The 21,547-nt window shown below is 42.4% G+C and overlaps 1 protein-coding gene across 4 annotated transcripts in view; it reads right to left on the bottom strand.

The window, feature by feature from the left end:
* Positions 1 to 2,594: 2,594 nt before the first annotated feature.
* The window catches only part of ACSL1 (acyl-CoA synthetase long chain family member 1), a 62,576-nt gene continuing 43,623 nt past the window's right edge, over positions 2,595 to 21,547 (bottom strand). For 3 of the 4 annotated variants that reach the window (XM_083170287.1, XM_083170298.1, XM_083170308.1), the window contains exons 8-21: positions 20,615 to 20,647; positions 20,417 to 20,468; positions 18,846 to 18,919; positions 16,127 to 16,204; positions 12,950 to 13,084; positions 12,708 to 12,842; positions 11,436 to 11,531; positions 10,665 to 10,737; positions 9,644 to 9,732; positions 9,438 to 9,554; positions 7,786 to 7,929; positions 7,094 to 7,195; positions 5,063 to 5,134; positions 2,595 to 3,812 (exon numbers count right to left, since the gene is read on the bottom strand). In XM_083170287.1, coding sequence (XP_083026413.1) covers positions 3,672 to 3,812; positions 5,063 to 5,134; positions 7,094 to 7,195; positions 7,786 to 7,929; positions 9,438 to 9,554; positions 9,644 to 9,732; positions 10,665 to 10,737; positions 11,436 to 11,531; positions 12,708 to 12,842; positions 12,950 to 13,084; positions 16,127 to 16,204; positions 18,846 to 18,919; positions 20,417 to 20,468; positions 20,615 to 20,647 — 1,341 coding nt within the window. In that variant the 3' untranslated portion in view covers positions 2,595 to 3,671. Of the gene's footprint in view, positions 3,813 to 5,062; positions 5,135 to 7,093; positions 7,196 to 7,785; positions 7,930 to 9,437; positions 9,555 to 9,643; positions 9,733 to 10,664; positions 10,738 to 11,435; positions 11,532 to 12,707; positions 12,843 to 12,949; positions 13,085 to 16,126; positions 16,205 to 16,258; positions 16,337 to 18,845; positions 18,920 to 20,416; positions 20,469 to 20,614; positions 20,648 to 21,547 lie in introns of all 4 variants that reach the window. The other variant, XM_083170277.1, reaches the window with a different exon arrangement.

Below are 21,547 nucleotides of genomic sequence, written 5' to 3'. Positions count from 1 at the left end.
TCACAACAGCTGGAGGGCCATAGTTTGGACATTCCTGGTCTAGATGGACATTTACAGATAGCGCCGGGCTTGTCGTTGCTGGGGATGGCGGAGGACTCGCCACCCGCCATCCCCCGCCCCTCGCCATCTGTATGTCGGAAGGGGACGCGCGTGCACGAGGTGCACGCGCGTCCCGTTCCGACGGTGCCTTTCCCCGGGTCCCCGCCGGCTTCCCCGGGTCCCCGCCGGTCCACACCGCCACCCCGCAGCCCCCCGCAGCCCTGCCCGTCTCCCTGAAGCTGGAGACGGGCAGGACTGCACCCGCCTCGCCGCCCGGCTATTGAGACGCTCGTGCGTGGGAGACGCACCAGCGTCTCATTCAGCCAGAGCGCCAGATTGCTGGCGGATCGCCAGGGACACGGTCCTGGCGCTCCGCCAGCAATAATAAGGCCAGCTCCATCTGTATTCTGCCCGTAGATGGTCAAATTCGGAGCAATCACTGATGTCATGTGATGTCAGCCACCCACCACAGGCAGGCATCGCCACACCTGCATTCATCAAAGTAAGCCCAGCGTTTCTATGGGTGCACACCCACCGCTATTGTGGGCACGCCCATGAAATGCTGGAAGGCATTCGCTCCCAGGGTTTGCACATGCGCAAACATCGATTTCCTTGGCCAACCACTGTGCCTACGACCCTTTACATTGCTCTTTTTTTTATTCTTCAAAAGATCTTAAACAACACACCTTGTCCCTTATTCTGGTTCACTTGCAAAGGCAAATACCTTCTCAAATGGACAAAACCCTGTGCACTGCAAGGGAGCAGTGCAGAGAGAATAAGATTTTGGGTGAGTTATTTGGTTTCTGTGCAGGGAAAATACTGGCTGCTTTATTTTTACCTGGGATCCTGGTATTTTGGCCTAAAATAGGCGGGATTTGAATCCGAAGATTGAAGCTCTTAATCCCGGGATTACTACGGCAATGCAAAATTAACCTATTTTTTTTTTTAAAGCTAGGCAGCACTGAGCACCTTAAATAGCTCAGATGTGCTGCACTGCTGCTATTACTGACACCCCCCCCCCCCCACGTCGAGTAACAGCCATGCCTATGTTAAAGACATGGATTGAGTCTGGGAACCACTGGAGTAGTGTTTAAGCGATAACACCATAAAGAAAAAGAACCACAAATTAATCAATCAGCCAAAGAGAAAAAAAAAAACATATCAGAGTGTATGCATTATTGATAAAGTGCCCATATTCCTACAGTTTATCCTGATTACCTCATATTGTGGGCAGTCCTACGCAGATTTAGCGTGAAGCTGTAGCAAATCAGTTACAAACAAAAATGTAATGTATACGGTGCTGTAATGGGGTATATTCAATGCGGGAAGCTAGCCCCTGAAGTCGAGTGCTGATAGCTCGCCGTCAGAGTATTCAAGGGCTTCCCCTTCACTCACCGTTTCCACCTTGCCTGTTCCCTGAGGTAAGGTGGAAACGGCTCGCCACAAAATGCAGCGGGATCATTTCATTTGCAGCAGACCTCGCCGTTTAAGGGAAGCTTTGCATTTTTTGCAAAACATTGAATATGGCATATAGACGGCGAGGATGGGTTTTCACAAAAAAAAAAAAAAGCCATCCTCGCTGTACAAGCCTCCCTCGCACCGATTATACCTCACAGTGTTCAAAGGTTGGGAAGCATTGCTCAAAGTTCTAGAACCCCCCCCCCCCCCCCCCCCCCCCAAAATGCATACACAAACCTGTACCTGCAGCACCTTACCCTTCTCATACAGGTTTCAAATGTGGCTAAGATTACTATTGGAGGACATGGTCTGAATAACCTTTAAAAATAAATTGCAATACACTAAAATTTATTGTCCATATAATACAGATATATACTACTTGAGTGGTTTGGACCATTTGAAAAAATGCATATGCAAGCTTCCCCAACCAAGTGTGTTCTTAAATATGTATAAAATGAGTGAAAAGTACCTTAACACTGCAGTGTTCAAACACTATTACAAAACGGTTAGAACCTTTGCATAAAATAGATATAGGACCATCACAGTATGATTAAGTCAGGACCCCACAAGCAGCTGCATTTTTTCATCCCCCCATCATGTCAAACACACCTACACCATACCTTTACTTTGGATGTGTCTACATCCCAATTCCAGGCCCCTAATTATACATCATAGCATGTCTGTCTGGTCAAGTACATGCATTGCAAAAACACAAGCATGCACACTAAAGAATATGCAACATATTAACTTCAGACTGACCACCCTTGGTGCATAACACTAAATTCGTGGCTCAGCAGGATCAGTGTCACACATTAATGACCTGCACAACTGATTGCAATAGGCATTGCTATGTATACATTCCCATAAGCTTGAGTCTCTCTCTCCCCCCACCCAGAGTATTAGTTTTAGGGCACTTGCACCATCCTTGTGTATGTCACACAAGGATGGTGCAAGTGTCCTAAAACTAATTAGGTAAGGTCGGAGTGTACCGGTAGGTTTTAATACTTCTATAAACACCAGGCCAGAAGCAAGTACTACAAGCTTATTTGGAGGAAATGCAGTTCTAGCATTTCTGTAAGAAAAAAGCAGGACACTACTTCATATAATTATTTATTTTGGCTTCCTTCATTTTTTTTGGAAGGGGCTGAAAAGCGAACCAGGACAGGGACGTTTTTTGGTTTGTACAAGATCAATAGCATTAAGCAAACATTTAAAGTCAATTTTAACAAGTCACATCATTTGGATAAAAATTCAGTCTATCTGTGCAATAACTTTTCTATAAAATGATCCCACCCTAGCATACAGTGCATCAGCATAAATCACAGGTCTTTACATAGTGCAAACCATAATTGTGCTTGTTTATCCAAGTCTGTATGCCTTGCATCTCTATAAAACAAGTGTACAAGGTCACCTCAAAACAAAACAGGCTTAAAATATGTGGTGCTGACAATACGCTTATACCCCCAACCCCAGAAAGGTTTAGCATTCCCTTATATGTAAAACTCACGGGCAGACACATCACCAATAATTGCACTTTAAAGTTTTGACTGGACTGACAGCAAGTTTTACACGAGTCTCCCAGTCCTATAGCAGCTTTTTGATAATATGGACAGACTTTCCATTATACGATTAAAGAACATATTTAAGTGGTGTTTTCATAGATAGAGCATAATCATTGCTCATGTGCATTTAGAAAGAATAGTGGTAAAATATTAATAAACACAACTTTAAAGTACTAATAATTTAATGTGACTATCCCTCCACGTGAGGTTTTAAAAGTTAGAAACCTGTTTCCGCAGTCAGCTGGACTCTGTTTTATCTATTTACAAGTCATTAGAAAAGTGATCTGATTTGAAAAGCAAAACGATGGTGCTTTGGAACGCAGGTATAAGACCTGACCCAAATAGAAGTGTTTTTTACATAAAGATAAATCGGGGGTGGGAGAAATATACAATTTGAGACAGAAGACACAAAAAATCCAGAGGATGACATTAATATGATGTCCAAATGACAATGTGATTTGTAAGGCCTGAAAATTTGAGGTCACAGTACAAAAGATGAAACCACAGGTGACCAATAAGGCATTGTAGAAAGGTCTTCCACTTAATTCCTATGACCAGCCATGTCTCTTTGCTGTTGTGAATAGATAGCAGATGGCAATGACGGTGGGCCGATTATACTTTATTATTGGCATACAGTTCGTCAATTTGTGTCTGGAAGTACTTTCGCAGCTCTGGCCTCTTGGCTTTCAGTGTGGGAGTCAACAAACCGTTCTGGACGGAAAACATTTCTGAGTGCAAAGCAATGTCTTTTACCTGTAACAGAAAGCAGGGAGAACAGGAAACACTTAACTGAGGCTTTGAGATGGACCGTCAAGAAAAATCATCATGCAATACTCTTTAGAATGGCGTACAATCTAACCTCTTAAAACATTACTGATGCAGGTTAGGGGCCAGGGATATGGGGGGGGGTATCCTATTAGCCTTGATAAAAACCTTTTGAACAGGCACAAGTTTAATTTTTTATTATTTCACTTTCCAATAGTTCCTTTTGAGCCCCCCAAACCTTTTTCTTTTTTGTTTGTCTTGCAAAAATATGCAAGTCCGCAAATTTTCCTGAACCCTATGTTTTCTCAGTAGTTATCGCACCTTTTATGCACACTTATTGGGGATTTGACTGAGGTAAAAAAAAAAAAAAAAGTCCCACATAAATACAGGCATTGAAGGAGAAGTGGCGGCACTCGAGACTAATAGGATAGTCCCTGGTGATCCATTCATTCATGGAGATAAAACATAGAACCCAACCAAGATACCAAACCTCTTTCTTAATGGATGGATGAATATATTTGCATGAATTGCAAGCAAATTTCGTACGAGAAGGCACCTAAATATGTTACATTTGAAAAAACATGCCAAAAATTGTAATCTTAGAGATGTGGTGGACCCATTCTTTCAACAGCTGATAATGGGCAATTCTCCTGCCAGAAGAAACAGGAACAGTTTGAATTCAAATCCCATCAACTCCTGACAATTAGTGTTTGTTCTTGGTTTCAATAAAATGATTAAAGCGCAGTATAAAAAGGTGCCCTTGAAGTAGTTTCAACAGCATTTGAATTTCAAACTTTTCCAGCCTTCTTCGCAATTGGAACGGTCTAATGACCAGGAGCAATGGTCTACACCAGGGATGGGGAACCTTTGGCCTTCTAGCTGTTGAACTACACATCCCAGCATGTCCTGCTAGAGTTTTGCTATTTGTCCATGCTAAAACTGTTGCAGGGCATGCTGGGATGTGTAGTTCAACAACAGCTAGAGGGCCAAAGGTTCCCCATCCATGGTCTACGCAAAGAAAAGAGTCGATCGGGGGGGGATCTATAATCTTATTAGCTTTCCTCATGCATTTCCCTAGACAAGAGAGCTATTTAATAAAAAGGCTAAACTACAGACATAAAAGATATTCATGAGCTATTAAAAAGGACCCCCCCCCCCCCCCCCCCCCCAATTCTACCAAAACCCATGGAGGATACCGGTCCATTTAACAAGAACATTACATTACTGGGTTCACTCACTTGTTCAAATGTTTTCAATCCAGATTCCTTTCCAAGTTTTAATAAGTCTTCAAGAATAGCATTTTTAAAGTCCTGTTATAGGAACAAAATTTTTTTAATGTACATAAATTGAAATTAAAGCTAGTTTTAGTGTGTTATATTGGGGCTCTTGTAAAGCAAAACATTATACACAATTATAAAAAGGAGGAGAAAAAGTTTGTCTAGGCACCTGAAAAAATTGGACACCAATAAAATCTAACTTTTACTAATATTCAAATTAAACACTGAGAAATATACAACACATAACATAAAACAAACAAGTGAATAAAGTTTATTCGCTTGTTTGTTTTAGGTTATGTGTTGTATTGTATATGTCGCAGTTTTAATTCTGAATATTAGTAAAAGTTACATTTTATCGGTGTCCAATTTTTTCAGGTGCACCACACCTAGACAAACTTTTTTCTCCTTCTTGTATAGTTCCAAACTTTGTCTGTGGTAGCACACCCCTAACAAATCAAGCAAGCATTAGCATATTATGATCAGAACAGGGGTCCACATGTTTACATATAATTAAACATTGCTGGTCTTGTGCGATTGTTCCACCCACAGAAAGGATTAACCCCTACTTACAGGAGCATAGACCAAAAAAGTTAAGCCCATAAACCCAGCTCTGCCTTTCCTAAGGGGTCTTATTTTAAATGTTTAGCTGCAGGCAGGCCGTAACCCCATCCCAAATATTCTTTAAAAAAAAAAAAAAAGGGTACATATGCTGCATATTGAGTCAGCACCCCAACATTCAGAGTGTACCCGTAGCAGCAATTACTTTTACTAAAGCAGTAGTAGTGACTGCCCACCTGAGAATGCGGGGGGATCGCACTACTGCTGGTTCTGCGAGATACTCTAGTAAAAAGGCAAGTCCTATATAATATAATATTCCACATGCATAACCAGAGAAGAGCAAGCAGACAAGAACATTCCTGGATGTATTAAAACTCAAAACAAGAAATCAGTATCTGTGGGCCAGAAAAAACAAAAGGGCAGAAGTTAGAGGCCTAGCCAAACAAAAGGTGTTCTGGTTCTTTTACATAATTTATACTGGTTAGTGACATGCCTTATAACATCATGTTCTTATCCACTATGGCCTTAGAAAAAAGGATCAGTTATCCATCCACATTCAACTAATCACGGTGGATAGACCATTGTAGAAGGTGCCAATCAGCTTGGAGACAAGTAGGCAGCATAAAGAAATAAATCTCTGCTGCGTTACAATGAGCAAAAATACTGTACGTGAGAAATATTGGCTCCTGGAACATAAGTGAGGAATGAAGAATGTGTGACTTGTGTTTTATATCTCGATTCCAACACTGCATTTAATTATGATTCCACAGAAGAGTAGTGTCTCTTCCATAGGTGTGGGACAAGGAATAGGCATTCCATGGCCACAACAGCAGGCACGTTCCTAATCAACTTCTTCTCAAAGGCCTTTATTCAGATCTGATCGCAGTACAAATTTGTTCAGAAAATGGGCAAAACCATGTGCACTGCAGGTGGGGCAGATGTAACATGTATAGAGAGAGTTAGATTTGTGTGAATTATTTTGTTTCTGTGCAGGGTAAATACTGGCTGCATTATTTTTACACTGGAGAGCCCAGAGACTTCATTCAGTATGAGACATATTGCCAATACCATAAGTATTGTGGATATCACTGAATAGGACAGACCTTTTTCTAACCAGACCACAATAGTGGTAAATCAATATAATATGCCAGATCACATTGGGTCCTCCCGTTCTACCCACCATATGGAGTGAAAGCAGAAACGGTTAGCAAGATTATCCTGCCAGGATAACCCAGATTATAGGGCCACACAAGTTCCAACAAAGCCTCAGTACCAACTGAATTAAGCAACACTACAGCAGAAACCAAACACGTCCAGGAGAAGGAAAGCCATGTACACACTCTGCGGCAGTGGCACCCACATCAACTGCCCCCAAATGCTTTGAACCAAGTTAATGCTTACTTAAAAAAAAAAAAAAAAAAACACATAACATACCTTATTCTTGCACAGCTCCTCATAAGTACCTTCAAATTTCCTCTTTTTTGCCCAATTCAGTACATTTTCAGGATCAGGGATAATAATTCCCACAAGGAAAGCCTGAAAAATACAAATTATTAAAAAAAGCAAAAAATAAATAAAATAAAAAATAAATTATCCATCTATTGCTATATCCTTAGACAAGAGCAGTGGCAGCTGCTACCTTTGTGAAGGTGGGGGCCTGCCAATGGCCATGCTGACTTTTCCAGCGAAAGAGAGCCCCTGCCGCCTGCACAATGGAACTGACAGGTGCAGGGTGCAATGTTGTGCAAACCTGGGCTTCTGTGGGCTGCATCAGCTGCAGCCCACAGGAGCTGGCTAGGGCTGATCATTAGGCAGGGAAAGGCTTCCTACAGGAATCTGGTCTGCAATTAGCTGGGAGCTAGTTTGGCAGTCCCAGAGGAAGGGAACCCCTTGCCAAGGCCCAGAAGCTTATGATATTTTTTTCTAAATATATGCAAGATCTCTGAAGTACCTTCTATTATGTTGTTTTTTCAAATCTTATTACTAATGCCCTTTGGCATGGTTCCGAAATTAATGTAAAATATTCATTCCTCCCCTTTAGATTTGTACCCTGGATGGCCTCTTATAGCCTTAGTTACAGCCCTGTTATTCACGCCATGACTTCACAGTCACGCTAGTCACATTACCTGTAAGCTTTCTCCATAGACAAACACCTGCACCACTGCTTCACTTCTTGTATATACATTTTCAATTTTCTCAGGTGCAATGTATTCACCTTGGGCTAATTTAAATATATGTTTTTTCCGATCTATAATCTTTAAAGTACCATTCTGTAAAGGAGAAGAAAGTTCATAATCCATGCATGTACGGAACATGATTTAGCCAAGCGCCTCCACCCAGACCTATTTTAACTGTAGAGACTACTGGTCATTCTACCTACATGTATCATTCATTCCTTTTAAATTTGCATGAGTTCATAAGAACATACAGTTTATGACATTAATAAACAAGAGAAAGAATCCTTTGTTATACTGTGTTCATTATCATATGGATATGATCGTAAATAAACATAACCTAGTCCTGCTCATGAACTCACAGCGGTAATAGGACCTTAGCAACCTCACTGTGTAGCCAGAGCACCTTCTGACTATTCACCGTTCACTGGAAGAAATGTAAACGGTTCCATCAGTTTTGAAGAGCTGTTGGCACCTGCAGCAGCAGCAGCGGCACACCGCTTTATCAAGCAGAGAAGAGTGGAGGAGTGGCTAAAAGCAATTAATCAGCATCTACCAATAATTTTATAAAATCCAGTTCATAAACTCTTCCTCAAAGCGGATGGGCGCTATGGACAACTTCTACGCACTTTTCTCTACTTGATACATCAGCCCCTTTATTCTGGCTTTGGAATTTTTTTTTTTGTGTGTAGATTTTACACCTTTCAAAATAATTCCTAAAATTATCAGTGGCCACACCACCCACTGGGTGATGGTGGAGTTTCTCAAAACCCATTCGCGTGCATGAAACCCTAATAGTGCGTTTTCCAGATCATCTAATTGGAGCACAGGTGTGTTAATTGACTTACACAATAGCATTGTGTGTTATCAAGCGGTCCTCCGGAGCAATTGCTGGGTACACACCAGGACGACTAGGGCCTGATCCCCTCAATCTAGATCCAATTCCGACCAATTGGATGTAGATTGGGTGCTGATTGGGCCCTTTTCTGACCTGGTGTGGACCGATACCGATCAGATGCGCGGTCCCACGGGTCGGTCGTTATTGAGATCCTACCTGCTGCAGGTAGGATCTCAATGATGACCATACAGCCAGGTGCGGGTCGCCATCGGATCGGACCCGCTCACGGTGCACATCGTGAGCGGGTCGTGCCCCCCCGCGTCACCGTGAGCGGGTCAGACGAGCCACTGACTACCCGCTCACGATGTGCATCGTGAGCGGGTCGTCCTGGTGTGTACCCTACATAAGTTTCAATGAAGGCATAGGGCCTAATTCAGAGTTGATCACTCATTTGATATAAGACACTTTTATATCTGTGTGTGGCGGAGTCTGTATAGGGAACAGAACAGAACTTGTATTGGGAAAAAGTCTGCAGCTGCCGAAGTGCATCACTTATGTACAGATCCAGAGACTCGGTTTCACACAGAAATAAAAGTCCTAGTCGTGCTGCGATCAAGACACATTCCTGTCAAAAATATAAAAAGGCCAGACTCTGGAAGAATCTCCCTCGACCTGGCGTGCCAAGACAGGCTGTGATTGAAGCAAAACTGTATGAGGACACATCTGTTTCTAGAGAGGAAATAAGATATTGCTACAAGTTACTTACCGGCAACCATTTACCAATATCTCCTGTATGCAGCCAGCCATCCTGGTCTAAAGCTTCTGCAGTTTTCTCTTCATCCTTTAAGTACCCTTGGAATACATTTGACCCTTTGACACAAACCTGTTAAGAAAAACTATATATTTTAAACACAGAAGTCCTGGTACTCTGAAGACTTTCACAGTACGTACAAATGGCTTTATTATACTCACCTCACCCTCTCCTTTTGCGGCAAAGTAATTCATGTCCGCTACATCTGTCAGCTTCAAATAATTGCAAGGCATAGGAGCACCAACATGACCTGGAGGTACACAATCACAGTCACTGCAACGGATTTATCAAGAAGGGACAAGCAATTACAACGAGGCAGGTTACGTTTCCCCATCACAGACTTAGAGTGCAGGAAAATAGCATATTAAAACAACTGGACCATATGTGCATGGAGTTTGCAATCCCAACATGAATAGCAAGGTATTTGTTGGATGGAGTAATTTGGGGGAAAAATATTACTGGTCCATTTCCCAGTTCATTATTCACACACTGGGCCTTATTTTGGTTCATTCTTTCTGACAAAATCCTTCTTAGATGGACAAAACCATGTGCACTGCAGGGGGGCAGATGTAACATGTGCAGAGAGAATTAGATTTGGGTGAGTAATTTTGTTTCTGTGCAGGGAAAATACTGACTGCTTTATTTTTACACTGCAATATAGATCTCACTTTGAAGTAAAACCCCACCCAAATCTAACTCTCTCTGCACAAGTAACACCTGCCCCACCTGCAGTGCACATGGTTTTGCCCATCTAAGAAGGATTTTGTCAGAAAGAATGAACCAAAATAAGGCCCACTGTCTCATGACCAGAGGGAGCAGTGTGAGTCTCACACCAACACAAGTTCTCCAATGACCCGATTGTACTTTCAGAATGACTTTTGAAAGTATACTTCTGCATAAAATATGCATTAAGTCACTAATACTAAAAAATAAAAAGGGAGGTAATTTCTGCATGGCTAATCAGATTCAAGCCATGTAAACAAAGACAATACCAAGACTTCATATGAAGCATTTCTGAAAATATGAGGCTGTAAGAAAATCTTCAGGTTTCCAATACCTGTGGCGTACCTGCTGCTGTGGAACTACATACTGCAGCCCTACCAATAGGTAGTGCCAGATAGTACGGAGACATTATGGAGGGAAAAATAAAAAAACGGTTAAATGACAGATCACATTTCCTACCTGCTGTCCAGTCTCCAGGAATACTCAGAGAGCACCCAGCAGTGCATTCAGTCTGCCCGTAGCCTTCATAGAACTGATACAGAAAGACTTTTGTCACTTTAATGAGCATGTTAAACAAAAAAACACCAAAAAGTACATGTCTGAATTTGATACATACATTCTGTATACATTAAATACAATGCAAGTTGCTCACATGAAGTTGTAAAAGACTTATGCCAGTGGTTCTCAAACGGTGTGCCTAAGGCACCCTGGGTTGCCTCGGGTTGGTGGACCAGAACCATTATAAATTAATTATTTATGGTCATAATAAAAAGGCAAGAATCAGTGCTGGTGGTTGCCAATCATAAAATGTGTTCAAAAAAAAGTGAATCCTGTCCCTCACCACATAATTACAATTCTGATACTCTGGGGTGCCGTGATTCAAAAAAAAAAATGTTTTGGAACCACTGTCTTATGCCATAATAGCCTACAGCTACCTCATAGTTTACAAGGTTTACCATCAGCTTTGATTTCTAATCATAAATCAGATTAACCCCTAGATATCCATCACATAATTGAAATGAACAGATTACAAGGCACTGCATTTGTAAAACTGCACTTCGCTGAATTTATAGTTCAAGGATAGGGCTGGAATGCTAAACCTGCCAGCCTATTCTGCTTTATGAGGTGGGTGTGGATTGAACACCTATGGGCAAATTCCACTGAAATGTGCAAACTACTGTATGTAACAAGACAAATCATTTTACTTCCCAGATATAAGTATGTACCCACCTGACAGCCAAGAGCTGCCCGTAAGAATGTTAACACTGTAGGAGAAACTGGGGCTGCTCCCGTTATCATTAGTCGTACCTTTCCTCCGAGGCTCTCCTGCAAGTAAGAAGGAATTAGAGAGAAATTACAATTGCCTGTATATGTGAGTGAGCGTTTTCCAGCAGAACCTTTGTACTGCAGCACAGATGTAATGGTTAGCATAGCTGCCTTGCAGCACTTGCTTTCTCCAGTTTCCTCCCACAATTCCAAAAATGATATATCTCTATATTAATTTGGGGTTACCCCCTGTCATCAGGGACCACAGCAAACATGATCAGGTGTGTGCTGTTGTCCCAGACTATGTTGGGGGGGGAGGGCACACTCCCATCACTGGCTATATGATCGCCAGCTACCATATTGCCAGCGATTTCAGCAAACATCGCTGCCGTGTGTACACGGCTATAGAGAATAATAATTAAACATATATTTTAATTGGCTCCTGACAGACACCAACCCCTGGGGTCATTAGGTCGACTTGGGTCTAGGTCGATAGTCAAAAGGTCGACATGGGGTTTTTCACTGTTTTTTGAGCCGACAGGCGGTATTTCATGCCCTACCATCCACTAGGGCGTGGTGGGAGAAGAAAATAGTGTGCCGAGCGTAGCCGACACATAGCGAGCGATGCACTTTAAACGGTGTCCATGTCGACTGTGTTGCCATTTAGGTAAAAAAAAAAAGTGAAAAACCCCATGTCAACCTATTGACTATCGACCTAGACACTGTCGAACTAATGACCTTTCGACCTAGAACCATGTCAACCTTTCCCCATGGGTGTGTGTGTGTATACACTCAAGTGGTTCTTATCTGCCTTTAAACATTCTGACTGATGCTCTATTGTTCTTTAAAACTTCTAAGCCATGAAATTGGAAAGATGCACCTGGTCTGTGCAAATACATCCGGCCACTTCAGCTGAGTGACAACGCAAAGTTATTACTAAGGGAAGAAAAAAAAGGATATACCCAGTGTAACCGGCTTTAACATATCTATATATACACAGCGTGCCTAATTCCCTGCCACATGCATGGTAAACTGCTGGTGGTGTATGTTTCTTTTACGCCCAGACCTAAATAAACATGAGCCTCACCCTGTAGTATACACTGAATGACTTGTAGTAACCTGAAGAGGTGGGGCACAGAACCAGTGTCAGTATTCCCTCCCTGTCCCCAAGCTCCAACAACACCTACAAGGCAGACTACAGACAAATTATCTTGTGTTTTGGAATTTGGTCCCTACCTGTAGTTTTTGGAATATGAGCTTGTCCCAAATACTATCTTTTCGGATAATTCCACTGCGGAGCTCGGCCTCTTTTCTTTTAGAAGCAAATTCCAGAACCCAACGTTTCAAGGTAGTATTAGCTTGTCCAAAGACCTAGAGGAAAAAAAAAAACACAATAAAAAAAAATACACAACTGAAATGAGCGAGTAGCATGCTTTATATATGTACCTTCAAGAATGCAACACAATTAAGTCACTTACTCGATCAAACATCCTGTTTAACAGGCGAGGAACTACTGGGAAGATGGTAGGTTGCAAAACCTTCAAATCATCCATCAGTAACCGAATATCTCCTTGGAAGAAGCCTATTTTTGCTCCATGGCACAGTGCCACACACTGAAAAAAACATAAAATTGGCATTTTATTTGTGGTTAATAATGACCATAACAACCCCCTACCACAATAGAGGAAGGAACCTTTTTTAATTCACACATCCTATTTCACTGGATACAGTTGCAAGGGATCCAGCCAGTGCCATTAGAGGATTTCAAGTAGAACATTGTGCGGCACAGCTGCAAATGTATGTGTTCTACTGAAATCCAGTCCTCCGGTCATCTTGTCCAACCTAAGAATGCTGCGGCTGGATCCGGTGGATGTGGCACCCCCGCATGTGTGTGGCCAGATGCATTGGCGCCTATGTGCAGGCTACTTTCTGCGGTACTTGTGTATTATAGCGGCACCCCCGATGTTGGTCGTGCAATGTTTTTATCGCATCGTATGCCATACAACCGATGGCATACGATGCGATTTTACACGACTATTCGATTAAAAATTGTACAAGCACCCTAATGGGTGATTTTAAGCACCCACCCCCACTATAAACGTGAACCCGAAGCGTGGCGAGCGCAGCGGTACGGGTCCTACGACCTTTTCATAACCCCACTATCCACTCCGGCTCGGAGTTGATTTTATATAGTGTGGCGAGTGCAGCGAGCCACCGAGCCCGAAGCATGGCGAGCCCCGCGAGGGGACGCGTATACCTGTGAAGTTATGCGCGGGGCTCGGTGGCTCTAAAATCAACTCCACGCCGACGTGGATAGTGGGGGTATGAAAAGGGTCGTAGGACGCGTACCGCTGCGCTCGCCACGCTTCGGGTTCACGTTTATAGTGGGGGGTGGCGTGGGGGTGAATTTAACATTGTAAGCACCCATTAGGGTGCTTATACAATTTATAATCGCATCCCATCGCATTGTATGCCATTGTACAACATTGCGCGATATCGCATGCCTTATGGGATGCGATGGGCGCCGCTATAATACACAAGTACCCTTTCTGCCAAGCTGGTCCCCCTAAAACACTACATGTGGCCAAAGTCCAACAGAAAAGTGTGCAGTAACTATACTACTCAATGTTTTATTGTGCGGAGGAAACATTCCAGTTATACAATCACATAACAGGTAATTCTACTTTACAAAGCATGTTGCAATGTCAAACTACTTCTACTGAACAAGAGAACTGTCAGTGTATACTAAGCACAGTCCATGTGGGAAGAAGCCATTGCATCTCTATAAAGGAGTGGGAGGAAGTACACGGCACACTGACATTCCTCACACAGCTGACTGGATTCATGTGTAAATTAGCCACTGCCCAGCTTTAGGCAGCAGAGTGCCCGCGCTTGGCAACATAACAAGTAAAACGTACAAACTATCAAAGGATTAAGATTCTACAACGTGGAAGCTTTCATCCTTTTTGTTGAATTTTTATTAATTGTCAGAGCAGAAACAGAATCTGGAGAGTTGTGATTTAAGGGCAGATGTCTAAAGATGAACTAAGTTATATGGCCCTTTCCAGAAACCGGTGTATTTTTATGGCCGTTGGACCCCATGCCAGGTTTCATGATATTCTGAAGTAAGATTAGGCGAATACGGTTAGTCTGAAGGTCCAGCAATGGATCAAATTCTTGCTTCCGAGACCAGTGATGCCAAATCCAAGAACACAACCACTGGCCTCTGCTCACCTAGAAAACGGGCAGATTTGCCCATTTCCTCTTCTTCAACACTGACCGCTGCCTTCCCTTACTCACCCCCCCACAAGGCTGCAGAATGTCAAATCATCCTCCATCGCAGCAACTTATATGGTAAGTTTGTTAGCAAATAGGGAAATTCCTCCCCGGAAGGTAGAATGCAATTGCTTTAGTGTCTTTCTGGTCTCAAGAGAGTGCGACGTGGTATGCCAGCAGTGTAGAATAGTTATATTTTACTAGCAGTCTTACTTGTTCCCAGCCAATATGCATTGTACTAGTAATGTACCTCCTGGACTGCTAGTAGTAATAGGGATACTAGGCATATTAACTAGATGTACAATTTCAGGATAAAAGCTATTAAGATAGCATTCAATTGCCAAAATTCACACAGCTGTAGCTAGTCTGCAAAAATATGTATTTATAAAGTCTGGAATGGTTGTGGGTTCAAGCTCTAGAGCAGGAATGGGGAACCTTCGGCCCTCCAGCTGTTTTTGAATTACATATCCCAGCATGCCTTGCTACATCTTTGCTATTGGCCATGCTAAACCGGTTGCAGGGCATGCTGGGATGTGTAGTTCAACAGCTGGAGGACCGAAGGTTCCCATCCCTGATCTAGAGCAATCAGAGTACAGGCAGAGACCCTTCATAGGCAAAAGGAATTGGAATTATTTTGGGACTTCAAGATGCATCCATGAGTGTCAAATCCAAACAACTGTCTGTTGGTGATTTTATGTTTGATGAAAACCTGGCTTTTATGCTTCAGAAATCCAGCGCAGATAAAGCCATTAGTTTGCTGCAGGACAGGAGACCTATGCATTTTCCTTCATCTTCTCACCAGCACATCAGAGAAGCTATACATTCTGCAAGTTCTTGGCACCACCTTAACCCTTTGAGTGCCAACATCTGTGGGAGGTGCAAAATCTTCTGGGGTAGTTGGCAACACCCCATAGAAGGCTATGGGCTTCTTAATACCACCTACGCCGCCCTGAATGACCCCCTTCCCCCCTCACCAGTGTCTGTGCTGCCCGGACCAGTGACCACCACCTCCCTGCACTTTAAATCCTTTTCTGAGTGCAGGGAGGAGAAAGAGCCCGCCAGCAGAAGCAGCACCCGGCCAGGTAAGGGAGGGAGAGGGGAGACGCCGGGACCCGCTACACATCGCCGGCCAAATCGCAAAGGACAGCTCTTAAAGCAAGAGCTGTCCTTGGCCAGAATTATCACATGCGATAGGATAAAGTCAAATTTTCAAAAGTGTAATTATTGCTTCTAAATACTAAATGGAATGACGCTCAAACTGCTGCTATGTAACACAAAACGCACAAGAACTACATTTACATGGAAAAATTACTACATCACTCTTACGAGAGGTATAAAACTACTAGAATATCCCCTTATGGTCTACATATAGGTCTTACCTGAACCATTCTTTCAAACATGTGTGCCAGAGGCAAATAGGAAATGTGTGTATCACTGGGGCTGAGTGTCATTAAGCTCTGGAAAATATGACAAAAATTCCTGAACACATGAAAAACATGCATTGTGCCTACCTCCACAACTCTCTCAAACATATGCGCCAAGGGTAAGAAAGAGATGAGAACATCTTGCGTAGAGGGAATCGCCAGATCCTGGACACCAGAAGGAAGAGACAGCACAACAATTTTCGCAAACCAATTTGAATCACAAGATGTTAGAGTTCATTAGTTGATTTCCATGCAATGATTCAACAAGTAAACACATAACTTAACAGAAGTGACAGACTTTTAAAGCAGCTGACAGCGCTAATCTCAGAGCTCAGCGGCGCTTCCCGGCAAGAGGGAGCGCAGGCAGTGGCACTCCCGAGGATTTTCCGGGTTTGCCAGACTGGGCACTGGCGCAAAGCCTGGAAAACTCTCGGGAGTGCCAGCGAAGGGGTTAAATTACATAAACATTATCTAGGTTTCTCGTTTTAGTTAGCTTGCTTTTAACATTTATATTTTTTATTTAAAGGTTATTGCAACCTTTAAGTGTGAAATGAGAAACACAGGTGAATACTTATAAACAGAGACCTTGCTAATCACATGAAACAGAAATCTATTGTCCATCTGATTAGGCGTCTGATGTAGATTTTATTTTTCTATCGTTTAAAGCACTTTAGTCCTAAAACAGCTTTTCAGAATAATTCTTCCTTGCATGTTAATGATCAATTTAGGAGAGAAAGTTCCAATTTGACTGCTTCATACGGACACAAAACTTTGGAAATATTCCTGTTATGGATCAGGAGACTGGGTGGTATCTCACGGAACAGATGACTGGTAAACATTGCGCTTGTGCATGTACAATGAATAGGTGCTGGCAGGAAGGGGATTGGGTGTAATGTATAGTCTAGGAGCTTTAAATACTATAGTTCTGGTGCGCCAAAGTTTGGTAAGTATGAGAAGGCATCTAGGCTTTCCCAAAAGATCCATGAACACCAAAATTGTTCTGCATTTTAATTTACCAAAATCCAGGTACGTGCTTCTGACCGCGAACTGGTCTCTGAGGGGAACCTGGGAAATGATCGGAAGCTACATTATTGCCCTTAATTGCCCTCGCATTAATAGATTATCACCTACACCTATCTTTCTTCTATTCCTCTTTATATTCTGTTCAAACATTATCTCTTCTCATTTGACCCGTGTTCTTGCATTTGTTCTATTTCTTAATGTTGTGGACTTCCCTCGTACTCCAATGCCTCTTACATTTTGGAAGTGGTTTAGTAAAATGATCACCCATATTGTTCTTATGAATGGTCTGCTGTGCAGGGAGATTGCCAAATAAAATCTGAGGCTCAAATAAAAGTTTGGTGCTGCTTTAAAAGTCATCAACTTAAAACAGGTTATTAAGATTAAGGCAGAAGCAGTGTTAAGCCCCGTACACACTAGAATCTGAGGCTCAAATAAAAGTTTGGTGCTTCTTTAAAAGTCATCAACTTAAAACAGGTTATTGAGATTAAGGCAGAAGCAGTGTTAAGCCCCGTACACACTAGACGACTAGGGGCACCGGCGAAAGTGTTAACTATATCGGCGGTGCAGCTAGCCAAATAACAAAGTGCTGCTGCTTACCAATATTGTGCATTGATGTCAGCGGGCCTGCGGATGTGCATTCAATCACTGACTATATAGGTCAGATTGAGCTGCATGCACAGATGAGAGGGGTGGGGTGTTAACGATGTGCAGGAGTGTGCATAGTTAACGACAGCATACACTCAGAAAGGCCCTTCTGAGTGATATAAAAAAAAAACAACTAGTGTGTACAGGGCTTTATTGCGAGAAGAGAAGTCCTTATGTAAAATGCAGGATTGGAGAAGAGAAACCACCTTAATAAAGTAAGCAATATACAGCAATTTTCCTTAACCACGTAATACAAAATACAATACCAAATCTCACATTAACTCATTATCTTAAGAGAAAAACAATTTCTCTTTGCAATGGATTTGGTACATTTTTTTCCCCCCTCTTAAAAAGCTGCTGTTTAAAGGAGTAAGATCAGAACAAACACTCCCATAAATTAGTTCTGTTAGGCCGATTTCTCTATATTAACTAGGAAAGAGCAGCAACAAATGTGGCTTCCTACACCGATCTAGCATACAGTATTACAATTACGGCAATACGTAAATCTGTTAAAATGGAGAAAATCAGACTCAATGGAGAAAAAAAAAAATACATCCTGCTTTGTTCTGCTCTAGATTTATCAAGGAAGAAAAAAACTACTACTACAAAAAGATTGAAGGGTCAAAAGCCTCCATTATCCAACATCGCTAACTACTTTACTTCTGTAGAGAAATACTGGTGTTCTATCCATTATAGAGTTTTGCCATTCGTAACACCGGTTGGTCAATCTATTTGTTGCAGACCAAGGTCTAAGTTCAGTAGCTCACAACAGATGGATTTTGCAGTGAGCCACAAAGCAGTGCGCCATCTATCCTGTTCTACACGGTCATTTTGCACATTGTCTGAGAGGATGCACTTTCCTACAATAGTTTAGTATCTAGAGGGAATTGGTTAACTAAATCAAAGGTGCATTTACACTGACCAGCATGCATCTGTATACCTTGGCACAGAAGTACAAATAGAAATTAGTCAGGCACCTGGGACACAACCATTGTAATATAGTTACCTCTGTTACTTTAAGAAAAGCAGCAGTGTTGCTAACAATATTCTTGTGAGATAGTTTTGCACCCTTTGGGTTACCTATTGGGAGAAAATAATAATAATAAATGATTAAATGTATAGCGAGTACTTTGCCCATGATTTAGGCTTTGCATGTAATGCGGTAGCAATTCCAGCAATTAGAAGTATATGCATATATACACCCATGTAGGGTGGCCAATCCCGGGATCGGCGGGATCCCGGGATTTGGCCCTAAAAATGCCGGGATTTGAATCCCGGGATTGGATCTTCCAATCCCGGGATTGCGGGATTGTCCTGCGCAAATCTAATGTCGGGCAGCGCTGAGACCAGCTCAGACGCTGCCCGGCTTCTCCCAAACCCCGGCGCGCTGCTCTGCGGCTGCGTGCAGCGTGACCTGATGTCAGAGGTCACGCTGCGCAGCCTGTCTGCGGCTCCGTGCCCGCCCACCGCCCGGTACCCGTGCCGCCTTCACTGCCGCCCGGCTACTCCAAGTCCGCCTCCAGTCCACCGCTGCATGGCTCCTGCACATCTGCAGGCCTCCAGACCACCCGCACACGGCCCCCAATGAGAAGCCGGCCTCTGAACATCACTGCCCTGCTCCCGCAGCAATGGCCGGGTGAGTTAGACTGGGTTTGGGGGGGGGGGGGGGGGGACTAAAGTTTGTCATTCTATTGACGGGTATCCCGGGATTAGGCATTTTTCAATCCCGAATCCCGGGATTGAAAAATAGCCCCGGGATTGGCATCCCTACACCCATGTATCTATGCAACTGCACAGCCATCAACCCTATTTATTACATTTGTACTGGACTCATTCCAGAACAGGTGGGCCAACTGAAACGTACAGCGCCAAAGAGTCTATGCGAGCAGGTTACGCTTCTACTTGAAAATGCCCCATTACCACCCAGCAACTCAGCTGCATATGAAAATTAACAGACATGCCGAGAGAGTGAATAAATGTGTAATATTTTGTCATCTTTAAGGACTTACATACCTTAAGAGTTGGGAAGACAGTGTGGTATAGTTGGGTTAGCTTTATAAAAACAGTATCCATGGTCAAAAACAACCCTCTACTGTACATTGCAGGAGAACAGAACTGGTTTCAGTAGCAATATTAAACAATTTTTATTGTACAATTACATTGTTGTGATGTAGTTGGCACTTCAGTGTTCAGGATGCCAGCAGACGAAAGACTGGCACCGGAATCCCATACCAACCCAATTTTCCATGCGTTCTAGATCATGTAATTTATAGACTAGATATTAAAATTTACAGTATCCAGGTGTACAGAGTGGTTAATTATTAACCACTCTGCCAATGGCTACCCCACAATCTAAAAAAACATGGGTAACACTGCTGCTTTGATCAAAGCTGAACCACTGGCCTCTGGACAATCATGACCATATTCAGTACATTTTATTTTGATCTACAAAAACATTTTCCTGAGAGCATTTATGCCAATAGTCTCAAACATTAAGGGCATTTCATAATGTGGTATTTTAGCTCCCCAATTATGTGGCTTTAAAAGAAAATAAATAAATAAAAAGAAAAAAGTTACCAGTTGTCCCACTAGTGAAGCACACCACTGCCAGATCATCTGGCGCTGGAGGCTGGAAGAAATAAAAAAAATTCAGAAAATTACACACAAAAATCATTTAAAAGCAAAACCGTTTCCAATAATAATAATGCACAAACTACCATTTCTAAATACTTTTTGCAAGTTTAGGAAGTATTTATGGCACTTCGTTATACTTACTTTTGGTTTTTCATGATGGTTCTTTCCCTCTACCTGCATTGTGAAAAAATAAATTAAATAAATTATATAAAAAAAGCATTAAATATTGAGTCATGTGTGTCAAGACACATACTATGGCTATCAGCAGATAAAGATTAATTAGTACATAGGGCAGGGGTTCCCAATCTTTTTTGAATCACGGCACCCTAGAGCATCAGAATTTTTCCAGGGCACCCCTAGGCCCCCAAAAATGCAGAAAAATAAATATAAAATGAAGTAGACTGTGTTTATTTGTTATTTTTAGGTTCCATTATGTGGTAAAGGCCAGAATGTGCTTCTGTTTGTACACCTATTTTATTATTGGCAGTCACCAGCTCTGGTTTTTCCATAAATAATTGATCATAAATAATTTGAATTGGTCCTGGACCACCAACCCGTGGCACCCCTGCAAGTGTCCCACGGCACCCCAGGGAGCCACGGCGCACAGTTTGGGAACCACTGACATAGGGGCATTTTTGATTCCTGAGTATTCAATTGCAGGCGATTCTCCTGTTTTCAAGTCCTTTTGCACAGATGCAGCTTCACTTTTTTTTTGGCGAAAACTGATTAGTAATTCGCGGATCCACATGGTTTTTCGACTTTGCCAGATTTCTCGCCTACTCAAAAGTTGGCACTTTACAGAACAGAATTGGTTGAATAGAAATTCAAATTGAAAGTGCCAATTTCTACCCCAGCTGAAAAATGTTACACCAATTGTATAACCCCCTCCCCATAATCTGCCTATATGAAAGCCAGTCCTATTAGTTCATATTAACAATGACATCTGACAATCCAGTCATTGGGGAAATTGCAGTATATTGCCTTGCCAATCTTGACCAAAAATAGTCGCCAACAGGAAATGCCCACCTATAAAAAGCATCCAACCTGCAATTTTTAGGAAATGCAGTGCAGAAG

This window comes from Crinia signifera, chromosome 1 (genome assembly GCF_055691185.1).
Source record: "Crinia signifera chromosome 1, ASM5569118v1, whole genome shotgun sequence".
Classification (NCBI taxonomy): Eukaryota; Metazoa; Chordata; class Amphibia; order Anura; family Myobatrachidae; genus Crinia; species Crinia signifera.
The sequence above is the reverse complement of the archived record's forward strand: the minus strand, read 5'-3'. Positions and strand labels throughout refer to the sequence as shown.